This window comes from Bos javanicus, chromosome 7 (assembly GCF_032452875.1).
Source record: "Bos javanicus breed banteng chromosome 7, ARS-OSU_banteng_1.0, whole genome shotgun sequence".
In the NCBI taxonomy this organism is placed as follows: Eukaryota; Metazoa; Chordata; class Mammalia; order Artiodactyla; family Bovidae; genus Bos; species Bos javanicus.
The window spans coordinates 38,036,861-38,049,145 of record NC_083874.1 but is presented as its reverse complement, the minus strand read 5'-3'; the positions used below and the strand labels follow the sequence as shown (position 1 = coordinate 38,049,145).

At 37.3% G+C, this 12,285-nt stretch overlaps 1 protein-coding gene across 6 annotated transcripts in view; it reads left to right on the top strand.

Annotated features, from left to right (window-relative positions):
- The window catches only part of UIMC1 (ubiquitin interaction motif containing 1), a 137,846-nt gene that overhangs the window by 65,777 nt on the left and 59,784 nt on the right, over nucleotides 1-12,285 (top strand). For 4 of the 6 annotated variants that reach the window (XM_061423041.1, XM_061423038.1, XM_061423040.1 and 1 more), the window contains exons 4-7: nucleotides 1,016-1,140; nucleotides 1,864-1,963; nucleotides 2,275-3,017; nucleotides 9,106-9,170. In XM_061423041.1, the coding sequence (XP_061279025.1) occupies nucleotides 1,016-1,140; nucleotides 1,864-1,963; nucleotides 2,275-3,017; nucleotides 9,106-9,170 (1,033 nt within the window). The remainder of the gene's footprint in view (nucleotides 1-1,015; nucleotides 1,141-1,863; nucleotides 1,964-2,274; nucleotides 3,018-9,105; nucleotides 9,171-12,285) is intronic. The other 2 variants (XM_061423042.1, XM_061423043.1) reach the window with 1 other exon arrangement.

Genomic DNA, 12,285 nt, shown 5'->3' with positions numbered 1-12,285 from the left:
GAAGAATAGGACAAAAGCTTGATTCTCTATCCTTTTTTTTTTCCAGTTTTCAAAATAATTGATTCATTGTTGATTGAATAACATATTGTTAACATTCTTCAACAGTGACTAGTTTTTTTTAAGTACTATTATGAACTTATAGATTTAAACTTATTTGTGTGTTAGTCACTCAGTTGTGTCTAACTCTTTGTGACCCCATAGACTGTAGCCTTCCAAGCTCCTCTGTCCATGGAATTCTCCAGGGAAGAATACTGGAGTGGGTTGCCAATTCCCTTCTCCAGTTAAACTTATTTAGTATGTTTTAATTCATTGTATTCATTATCCTTGTTGATGTTCAGTGGTCTCATTTTTGGCCATTGAGAACCTTTTTAAGTTGGGTCTTAAGTTCTTTTGATATGACCCGAGTAGTATCTGGTAGATTCTTTGCTCATAAATATGACAGATATTCTAATTCATCTTCTATTAATATGTTTCATTCTCCAGACTTGCAGTCAACTATTCCTCTCCAGGGTACCCCAGTTGCTTTTAATGGGAAATGCTGTTTGCAGATGACACTCTGGTCTTTAGAGATGTTCTTTTCTATTGGATAAATCAGAAGATTCTGAAAAGTAAAATTACTCTGGCTTGATGTTGAGCATAAAGCAAATATGTGTCAGTATGAAGTGATAGGTATTGAAAAACCCTGGATTGGGAGTTAGTTCCTCTTATTCATTCACCAGATATTACCTGTCAGGAGCCAGGTACTCTTCTCTTGTGCTGAAGATACAACAGTGAAGAAAAGTAGGCAGAAACTCTGCCTTCATAGGAGCTCACAGTTTCGTTAATCCTGGACTCTTATAGCTGCTGCTACTGATTTTTACCTGTACCTTACCTTTTGGAGCTTTCCTTATTCACAAAATTGTACTAAGTGGTCTTTAGTGTCTTCTCTTGAAAAGTTTAATAATTCTGTTTCTTGTGTACACACTTATTTAATGTTTGTAGTGTCACTGTCTCTCTTTTCCCTGTCTTCTTACAGAAATGACAGAAGAAGAACAGTTTGCTCTGGCTCTCAAAATGAGTGAACAGGAAGCTAGGGAGGTGAACAGCCAGGAGGCGGAAGAAGAAGAGCTCTTGAGGAAAGCCATTGCGGAGAGTCTGAATGTAAATATGCTATGTTGAAAAAATTTGTGAGGATTGATCAGCAGTATTTTATTTCTGCAGTGTCATGGCTAATTAGGAACTAGCTGTAGTAAGTAGTTCATAGGGTTTTCAGTTGACAAATATTTCCCATTATCATTTTTAAAATCTGTGTCAAATTGTGAACTCAATTTAGTGTTTTGTTAATTCTATATGGAAGAGTTTTCTACATCACAAATTTTCAGTTCATGTCTTAAGAGAACCATAGTATTTGGCAGCTTCTGAAAAGAGTTACTGAGTAACAAGAATCCAGAAGAGAGCAAGATAAGGTGTTACTTTCCCTGTATTGTGGGGAGAACAAAGGGAATGAGAACTAGAGGTGGGTTATGAAGGGACAGAATGAGCAGTATTAAAAATTTTCAAATAATATTACATTGTGATTTGAATATGTGTAATTGAAGTTATTTTAAATGTGAAAGATATTTGCCAGTGGCAGATCCTGAGCCATCCTTTATGCCATTCACTTTTCTATATTAGAAAAAGGTCTAGTATAGTGATCTAATACAGTGCTTTGTACATAGTAGGCATGCAGTACACATTGTGGAATTTATTTGAATTGGGCATCTACTTTTTGGAGAAGAGAATCACTTAGGGACAGTGGACTCCTCTTTTTTGTTCTTCCTATGACCCTTCATGTATAGCTATCTTAATAATAAACCTGGTCTGGTGTGGGATCACTTGTTTCAGAGTTGCCGGCCTTCTGATGCTTCTGCTACCAGATCTCGACCTCTGGCCACTGGACCATCTTCACAGTCCCACCAACAGAAAACCACAGACTCTGGGACCACTGAAGGCATGTCTCCCTGTTCTGGCTCCTTCTTCTCATCAAGCATAACCATATCAGAGGGATATCATGCTGAGAGTAGATATACAGAAATGTCCAGAATCCCTTTGGTGGTATTAGAGAGGTTAAGTCAGATAGTAGTTGAGATCTAACTAATATCCAGCATACTTTTATCTCCCAGGAGAAGCCAACTTTTGGTTAAACCCAAAGAAGAGCCTTTTTTACCCACATTATGCAATTCTTGATAAGTGATAACTTACCAAACCCTCTTAATAAAAAATGGTTTGTCCTTAGCCCTACTTTTTCTCAAATACCTACAGGCATATGGCAGCTGGTACCTCCATCACTGTTTAAAGGCTCACATATCAGTCAGGGAAACGAGTCTGAGGAAAGAGAGGAGCCTTGGGACCACACTGAAAACACTGAAGAGGAGCCGGTCTCTGGCAGCTCAGGAAGCTGGGACCAATCAAGCCAGCCAGTGTTTGAGAATGAGAACGTTAAATGTTTTGACAGATGTACTGGCCACTTGGCTGAGCACACACAGTGTGGGAAGCCACAGGAAAGTACTGGGAGGGGTTGTGCTTTTCACAAAGCTGCCCAGGGTAGGGGGGACACATCTAGGCACTGTCTGCCTACCCCAGCAGATGCCAAAGGTCTCCAGGACATTGGGGGCACTGTGCACTACTTCTGGGGTATTCCATTCTGCCCTGATGGAGTAGACCCTAACCAATATACCAAGGTCATTCTCTGCCAGTTGGAGGTTTATCAAAAGAGCCTGAAAATGACTCAGAGGCAGCTCTTAAAAAAAAAAGGTTTTGGGGAACCAGTGTTACCTAGACCTCCTTCTCTGATCCAGAATGAATGTGGCCAAGGAGATCAGGCTAGTGAAAAAAATGAAGGCATCTCAGAAGATGTGGGAGATGAAGACAAAGAGGAGAGGCAGGAGTCTAGGGCATCTGTCTGGCACTCAAAAACCAAGGATTTCCAAGAAAGTCCAATTAAAAGCTTGAAAGAGAAACTTTTGTTGGAGGAAGAACCAACAACCAGTCATGGTCAGGTAAGGGTCAGTGATGCTGTGATTAAGGATGATTTATTCACAGATTAAACAAGGATTATTTTAGCTGTTTTTTGTGTGTGTTGCCCTCTCCTCTTGACTTTTAAAGTAACACATATATGCTCACTCTGAAAAGTTAGGAAAGTACAGAAGAGTGTAAAGAAGAAAAAAATTGATCATAATACCAGCACCAAGAGGCAATCATTATTATTTTTATGCATATAGTTATTTTTTCTTTTAAATTTTTCAACAAAATGAAGACTTTTCTGTATAAACTTTGTTCCTTTCTCCTACTTAATAGCTTATCTTAGATCTTTTCCTATTCCTTATGCATTCGTGAAAACATTATTGTATCAGATGTATGTATCAGTTTATTTTTTGTTTTAAAATATGTATTTCTAAAAAGTTAAGTTTTTGAATAGGTAGTAATGTTCAACTGACTCAAAATTCAAAAAGATATAAATAAAGTTTGTCTTCTATCCCCATCCCCAGCCAACCAGTTCCCCTTCCTTGAGTCAGCATTTATTACTGTTTGCTAGTACATCCTTCTGAGGATTTCATGTGGTGCAAACAATGTGTATAGATACTTTTCCCCACCTTTTATACAGCTGATAGCATACTCTTCATTATTCTGTACCTTGCTTTTTTCATTTACTGTCTCTATGGGATCATTCCATAACAGTACATAAAGAATTTCTTTTCTTTTGGAGGGAGAATGTGTAATACACTATGTTTGAATGAGTTTATTGTATCTAATGTTCCTATTGGTGGACATTTAGGTTGTTTCCAAAATATTACTATTACAAACACTACTGCAGTGATTATTAATTTTTTTTTTTAATTGGAGGAGGATTATTACTTTTGTGCATAAGATGTTTCATCTACATGGGAAATTTTATAGGGTAACTTGTTGATGTAATTGGTAGATCAAAGTATATATGTGTTTACAATTTGATAGCTGTTTCTAAATTGCCTTCTGTAGAGGTTGTATGAGTAGCAGCTGTTCCCCATACCCATACTAGTACCGTATTGTCAGGACTTCTTGATCTTTGCCAGTCTGAGGATAAAACACACTAGTATCACAGTACAGTCTTAATTTTCACTTTCCTCATGTGTGCTTGAGACCCATTTGTATTTCCTTTTTTGTCTGTTTACCTCTTATGGGCATTTTTCTTTTGTATCAGTCTTTTTCTTAGTGGTTTATAGACATCCTTTATGTATTAGGGGAAGTGGTCCTCTGTGATAGGAAGTGCAGGTAGTTTTCCAGTTGACTTTTTTACCTTACATAATCATGTGTTTCTGATTTTTGCTTGAGATTTTCAGTAATTTACTGAAAATGATTCCCTATTTGGGCACATTTGCCTTTTAAGTCTTTTTCTGAGATACCTAGATTATATTATATAGATATATATTTGTATATATGGTAGGTTAAACTTATATTCTGTTTTTTCTCTGAGTATTAACAATCATATAATTACAAATTCTTTATAAACTATAATTTTCAAGGGTATAGAATATTTTATTACTGTACTACTTTGTGTTGCTGTTATTGGACTCTGAGTTTTTGGTTTTGTTTTACAGTTATGCTATTTTTTTTTTTTGTCTCTTTTAAGGGTTCAAGAAATGGTAGTGATAAGAAATTGCATTGTGTAGAGAGCATGGATTTGGAGTTTGAATTTTTATTTTAGTGTTTTAGTAACTGCCTTTGAGAAGGCCATTTAACTTCTGAATCTCAGTTTTAAAATATCTATAAAACGAAATTAGTTATTCGTATCTTTCAATAGTTTTAATGAATAAAGTGAATTATGTAAAATGTCTAGTTATAATACTTAGGAGATAATAGCCACTCAATAAATGGTAGTTTTCTCTAAGGGATCAGAAGGTTATTGATTGAAAATATATATGGGAATTTTTCTTACCTAGCAGCCTTCTTCATCCATGTTCTAGAAAGATAGCTGTGTGGAAAGATAAAGCATTTTTCTTAACAGTTCTTCCAGTGATTTGCCTCTCTTCCAAAGGAAAGTTAAGTTATGCTTATGATAACATTTTGTTTATCCATTGTGATTCAGAGATGCTTCTTAAAAGAATAATTAAGTCCACAGAGTGAATATTTAATATTTTACTGTAATTCAAGTTGTTAGCTTGAAAGATCCCAGGGGCTGGAGTTTTAGAACATAGACTTGTGTCAGGTTCTGAGGTTTTAAACCAGTGCCTTTAGAATAGGCTGGAAGTGATTAGAACCTAATAGCTGGCTTTTTAGTTGAAGTTCTCAAACTTCATGAACAGGCCACCAAATACTACACGTAGTATTATTATTTGGTACTATTTGGCTACAAGAAACCAAATCAAGCTAGCTTAATTAAAAAGAGGACTCGATCATAAAAAAGATAGGTTCTCATAAATTCTCAAACAGAATGGTAAACCAAGCCTAGATAAGGTACTAGGTTTAGAAAATTCATCCCTGGCTCATAGTTATATCTGCTTCATTTTTCTCCCTGCAAACTGGCTTCCTTTGCTTCTCTGATATACATGGTAGATGGAAGACATTGATCCCATAGTTCCCAAAGGTAAATACAAGTTACAGGAGATTTATTCTCTCCAAATTTCAACTTCAAACTTCTAGGAAATGACTTACAGCCCATATGGAGTTAGTAATCCTCCCCAGCCCAGTTGTCTGTGGCCCAAAGGGGCTGTGATCCAAATTGTACAAATGGCTATGAGCCCACTGCTATACTACCATTCAAGGGGGGTGAGGAACAGTCCTCAGTAAAAGGAGATCAGGTAGACAACCTAGTAAATACTCAGTTTAGTCATTAACATTAATTTTAGAAATCACTTAGAACTTGAAAAATGCCCAAAAGCATAAAGAACAAAGTTGAAAGTATCCACAGTCTTACGATCCAGTGATGTATTCCTTCATCTTTTTTCTATACCTATTTTTTCTATAGTTTAGATCATATTACTATATTTTTATATATTAACTTAACATACAAACATTTTCTGATGTATGTAATTTCTTAAAATTACTTAAGATCTCGTTTTTAATGGCTGCTTATGAGTTTACCATAATATTTAAATTATTTTCCTGTTGATGGATATTTCAGTTGTGGCAAACATCTAAGTAAAACTTTTATTTATTTAATTACACTAATTTGTGTCTTTAGGGATAGGGAACCAGAAAGATACTGGGTTAAAGAGTTATGAATGTAGAAAAGAAGACCTACTGTTTACTGCTAAATTGCTTTTAAGAAAGGTTGTTCAAATTTGTACTGTTTCCTTCCAGCAGTGTATGAAAATGCCTAGTTCAAAAAAAAGAAAAAAAAAAAACAAAGAAAATGCCTAGTTCACTGCAGTCTTGCCAATGTAGAATAGTATCTTTAAAAAACAAAGAGAAATTAATATCCTAATTCTATCAGCAAACAATGAAAATCTTGCAATTGTAATTTCACATCTTGGTCTTTTGCTTTCAGGAACTGGGTAGAAAGAGTTTATGTGCCTGTTAAACATTTTCAATGGCTTTGTATCACCGACTGAATGCACATGAGTTTGAGCAAACTCTGGGAGATAGTGAAGGACAGGGAAGCCTAGTGTGCTGCAGCCCATGATGTTGCAAAGAGTTGGATGTGACTTGGTGACTGAACAACAGCATGACTTTGCTGGAACTGCCCATATTTGAGACTCCTTGGTTAATAGAGATAGCAGGAGTCCCAGAAATAAGGACTCAGAGAAACATTCATCTTGGGGCAGATTATTTAGTCTATACGAAGGTTGCAAAAACTTTGTATAGACTAAGCAATTTGAATCAGATGATAACTGGTTTCTGGCATCACTGCAATTATAGAGAAGATTTTAATGAAGATGGAGGGGTCATCTAAATGGCTTTACAGCAGGGAGAAGAAGGGTAGTATATTGATGTGGTCACTACTTTTCAGGGTCTGATCTTTGATTTTTAGTCCAGGTACTGGGATTTCTTTCCTAGGTTGTGTGAGAATGTGAGAACTAACTTTGACTAACCAAGTATCAAGTTGGTATGTATACCAAATCTCTGTTACTTTATTGTGGAAGAGAGACATTTTCATTGACCAGAATACAAATACACCATCATACCTTTTTCAAGGATGAAGGATCTGGAAGGCTGAAATAATCATCAGAAAATGGAAATTTTAAGGTGTAGTTTACCTAGGCTATGGAAAGACCTAATAAGCTACTGGTGCCTGACAGCAGAGGACATTTCTATGGTGATCAGATGATGTGTATGTCTATTTGCTTTCACTTGCAGATCACGGTTTTGAAGCCACTGCTTGATTCTGGGTCTTTGGATTTTTCTTTTTTATTTGTTGCAAACTATCCATTTCCATTAGCATATTTGTTCATGCGGAGTACAATGTCTTGATTAGGCCACAGCTTCCTTAGTGAAAGTTACATTCCTGTCATGTTTCTCTGTTCATTTTGATTAGCCGTGAATAGTCTAATCAAATTTTGTTTGCTTGTTTTGCTGTCTTATTTTCATATTCTGGAAGAACCTTACTTTGCCTCTGTGTTTATATCACTGCCTTTGAGGTATAAGTTTAGAAATTAAAAATGATTTATTGAAATAAAGACAGTTTTGAGATTCTGTATTGACATGGTTAGGAAGAAGATCATTTGGAGTCAGAAAGGTCCAAGCTTTGAACAACTTTGAACACTTTGAACAACTCCATGATTTTGGGAAGATAATTTAACCTGTTGAAGTTTCACGTTCCTCATTTTAAAAATAATTTAATAGCTTCTACTTCAGAAGGTTCTTGTGAGGATTAAAGGATAACACATGTAAAGTGATTAGCATAGGCCTGACACATAATAGGTGTAACAATAATTAAAAAAAAAATTACACTGGCAAAGGTCGAGATGTGCTTTAGCCTAACGTAGAGGTGGCAGTATCTCATAACTTGTTGGTTAGTGCCTTATTTGTTTCTGAAGCCTGAGTCTTGATTGGCTAGTCATTCTAATAAAGTAAAATTCTATTGAATGGACACCAGGTGTCAGTATTTACCTTTTGGTGTTTTTTTTTTTTTTTAGATAACAGGAACAAAACTGTTTTGTCACCACTGAGTTCAAACAAATAGATAAAGTATTTATTACTGTTGTATTTTAGTCCTTTGGACGGTTTTGTTCAACCCTCCTTTTTCATGATGACTACATTCCCAATCATTGTACAGCTTTATCTTCTCTTTGACTGAGGACTCATCTAGGCTGTTCTTGTTTGTTAGTATATTTCATCATTTACTTGAGAGATAGAGAGGTGCCTAACTTGTTTAGGTTATTTATATTCTGTTAGAAGGCCCTGAAAATTTCAGCATTATATCTGTTGGAAGAAGCTTCACAGCCCAGGTACTTCCTCAGAAGTACCCCTAAGTCAGCAGTAGCTGCTTTTCCCACACTTTTCCATGCACGTACATTTAACGAGTTAACATTTGCACCAACTCTATTAATAGTCAAAGAAAATAAGTTTTTCCTTACCCGATCCCTATTTGTTGTGTTTCTTAAAAGATATCTTTTGTAGCTAAATATTAACCATAGTGGCAAATTCATAGCAAAAGGAATCTTTATAACCTTTTCTTTTGGATAGCCTATGTTATGTCTTGGTTCTACCAAGAGATACTTCTTTCCACTGAGAGCTGAACTTTTCTCTGTATTTCTTCCTTCCACAACAAAAGCTTCATAATTGCTTTTCTGAAATCATAATTCATTTCACTCGCTAATATTTATATGCCTTGTGTTTTACACAGTGCATTGTATATATTATCTTGTTTAATTCTCACAATAAGTGTGAAGCAGGTTTTAATACTATTTTAAGATGAGGAAACAGGTTGAAATGTTACTTATCCAGGATTAAAAGTTAATAGGTGATTCACCTGTGATTTAAATTCTACAGTGTTCTGATTCCACAGAATATGTTCTTTTTACTTAAAATCACTGACTTTTGTAAAATGTTTTATTCTTATTACTATGTGCTAAGTGTTAATGTTGAACAATTACTATTTCTTTTTAAAGGAAGAAAAACCAGTTCATCTGTGCCTATATATTTAGGATTTTACATCTTTCTTTACAGTCTTCCCAAGGACTCTTTGTTGAAGAAACTTCTGAAGAAGGAACTTCTGTACCTGCCTCACAAAGGTAAGATAAATATTATTGTGGATCTGAATTCTCCTCTGATAGTACCAGAAGAAAAGATAGCCACATGAGTGAGACTGTATAGGAACAGCTTTCCCAGGGACCTTTTAGCTCTTTTATACACACAGCCAAAGAGAAATCGTTATCTTCCAGTTCTCAAATATGCATCTCATAGAAGCCTAGTGAATTAGGGTGGAAGAGATCTTAGAGGTTTACTTGTCTAACACAACTATCTTGGCACAAATTCCATCTACACTATTCCTGAAAAGCAGTCACATCCTGCTACTGTCTTAACGACACTCGCTTCCTATGCCAATAACAAGGCTCTGTAATGATTTCTTTACGGTCCTTGTCCTTTCTCCCTTTGTTCCTTATGCTTATGCTTATTTATCCACATATCTGAACCATATACATCTTTTAAAAAGACTTAAGATTTACATCCTCTTTGAAGCCTTTATATTATTCAGGCCACCCAGAATCAGTATCACCCTCACTCCATGTCCAGTGTCACTTTTAATATGATTTTATCTCATCTTTTCCTTAAATGGCTGTATTTGTATTACCTTCTCAGTTATTCTTGATGGATGGATTGATTGATGGGGTTACCTTCTTAAATCTTCCTACTTTAATAATATGTAAAGGTTTATTTCATGCAAAGATGGGCTCAATAAAGGACAGAAATGGTATGGACCTAACAGAAGCAGAAGATATTAAGAAGAGGTGGCAAGAATACACAGAAGAACTGTACAAAAAGATCTTCACGACCCAGATAATCATGAAGGTGTGATCACTCACACTCATCTAGAGCCGGACATCCTGGAATGTGAAGTCAGGTAGGCCTTAGGAAGCATCACTATGACGAACAAAGCTGGTGGAGGTGATGGAATTCCAGTTGAGTTATTTCAAATCCTAAAAGATGATGCTGTGAAAGTGCTGCACTCAATATGTCAGCAAATTTTGAAAACTCAGCAGTGGCCCCAGGACTGGAAAAGGTCAGTTTTTATTCCAATCCCAAAGAAAGGCAATGCGAAAGAATGCTCAAACTACCGCACAGTTGTACTCATCTCACACGCTAGCAAAGTAATGCTCAAAATTCTCCAAGCCAGGCTTCAGCAGTATGTGAACCGTGAACTTCCAGATGTTCAAGCTGGTTTTAGAAAAGGCAGAGGAACCAGAGATCAAATTGCCAACATCAGTTGGATCATGGAAAAAGCAAGAGAGTTCCAGAAAAACATCTACTTCTGCTTTATTGACTATGCCAAAGCCTTTGACTGTGTGGATCACAATAAACTGGAAAATTCTGAAAGAGATGGGAATACCAGACCACCTGATCTGCCTTTTGAGAAACCTATATGCAGGTCAGGAGGCAACAGTTAGAACTGGACATGGAACAACAGACTGGTTCCAAATCTGGAAAGGAGTACGTCAAGGCTGTATATTGTCACCCTGCTTATTTAACTTATATGCAGAGTACATCATGAGAAATGCTGGGCTGGAGGAAGCACAAGCTGGAATCAAGATTGCCGGGAGAAATATCAGTAACCTCAGATATGCAGATGACACCACCCTTATGGCAGAAAGTGAAGAAGAACTAAAGAGCCTCTTGATGAAGGTGAAAGAGGAGAGTGAAAAAGTTGGCTTAAAGCTCAACATTCAGAAAACTAAGATCATGGCATCTGGTCCCATCACTTCATGGCAAATAGATGGGGAAACAGCGGCTGACTTTATTTTTCTGGGCTCCAAAATCACTGCGGATGGTGATTAGAGCCGTGAAATTAAAAGACACTTGCTCCTTGGAAGGAAAGTTATGACCAACCTAGACAGCATATTAAAAAGCAGAGACATTACTTTGCCAACAAAGGTTCGTCTAGTCAAGGCTATCGGAGAAGGCAGTGGCATCCCTCTCCAGTACTCTTGCCTGGAAAATCCCATGGATGGAGGAGCCTGGTAGGCTGCATTCCATGGGGTCGCTAAGTCGGGCATGATTGAGCGACTTCACTTTCACTTTTCACTTTCCTGCATTGGAGAAGGAAATGGCAACCCACTCCAGTATTCTTGCCTGGAGAATCCCAGGGACAGAGGAGCCTGTTGGGCTGCCGTCTGTGGGGTCGCACAGAGTTGGACACAACTGAAGTGACTTAGCAAAAGCAGTAGTCAAGGCTATGGTTTTTCCAGTGGTCATGTATGGATGTGAGAGTTGGACTATAAAGAAAGCTGAGCTCTGAAGAATTGATGCTTTTGAACTGTGGTGTTGGAGAAGACTCTTGAGAGTCCCTTGGACTGCAAGGAGATCCAACCAGTCCATCCTAAAGGAGATCAGTCCTGGGTGTTCATTGGAGGGACTGATGTTGAAGCTGAAACTCCAATACTTGGAGTTTCCGCCACCTGATGCGGAGAGCTGACTCATTTGAAAAGACTCTGATGCTGGGAAAGATTGTGGGCAGGAGGAGAAGGGGACGACAGAGGATGAGATGGCTGGATGGCATCACCGACGCAATGCACATGGGTGGACTCCGGGAGTTGGTGATGGACAGGGAGGCCTGGTGTGCTGCGGTTCATGGGGTCGCAAAAGAGTCAGACACGACTGAGCAACTGAACTGAACTGAACTGAAAGGTTGATTGGTTATAAACTGCATTAATTAGGTCAGACATCCAGTTACTTTTCTCTTTTATCATTAGTTGACCTTTAGGGATTATTCAAGAATTTAATTTTGTGTTAACTGACTGTCATCTCCCAAACAATAGTTGAGGCCCAGCTGTCATTTGCTATTACTTAAGTTGATGTTCTTAGGCTTTTGGTTAAGTTGATAGTACTGGGTGTTTCTTCCTGAGCTAAAGAATGTGACTTTGGTTTGATTCTCCTGCTGTTAAGACAGTTTTGGAAGTGGTTTTAACCGGAGTAGGCCTTCTGCTTCCTGCAGGCCTCTCTGCTTTGTTGTGGTGAGCCTTCTGCAGAGCAGATGTAGGTTTTAATAAATGATTATACGCTTTGTCACCAGGAGAGAGTTGGAATTACAGGCAATGTGGTTTGACTTCAAATTGATTAGCCCATTTAATAAATGTCAGCAAATTGTTTTGTGATGGACCCTTTGAATAGAGCTCTAATATTACATACAGA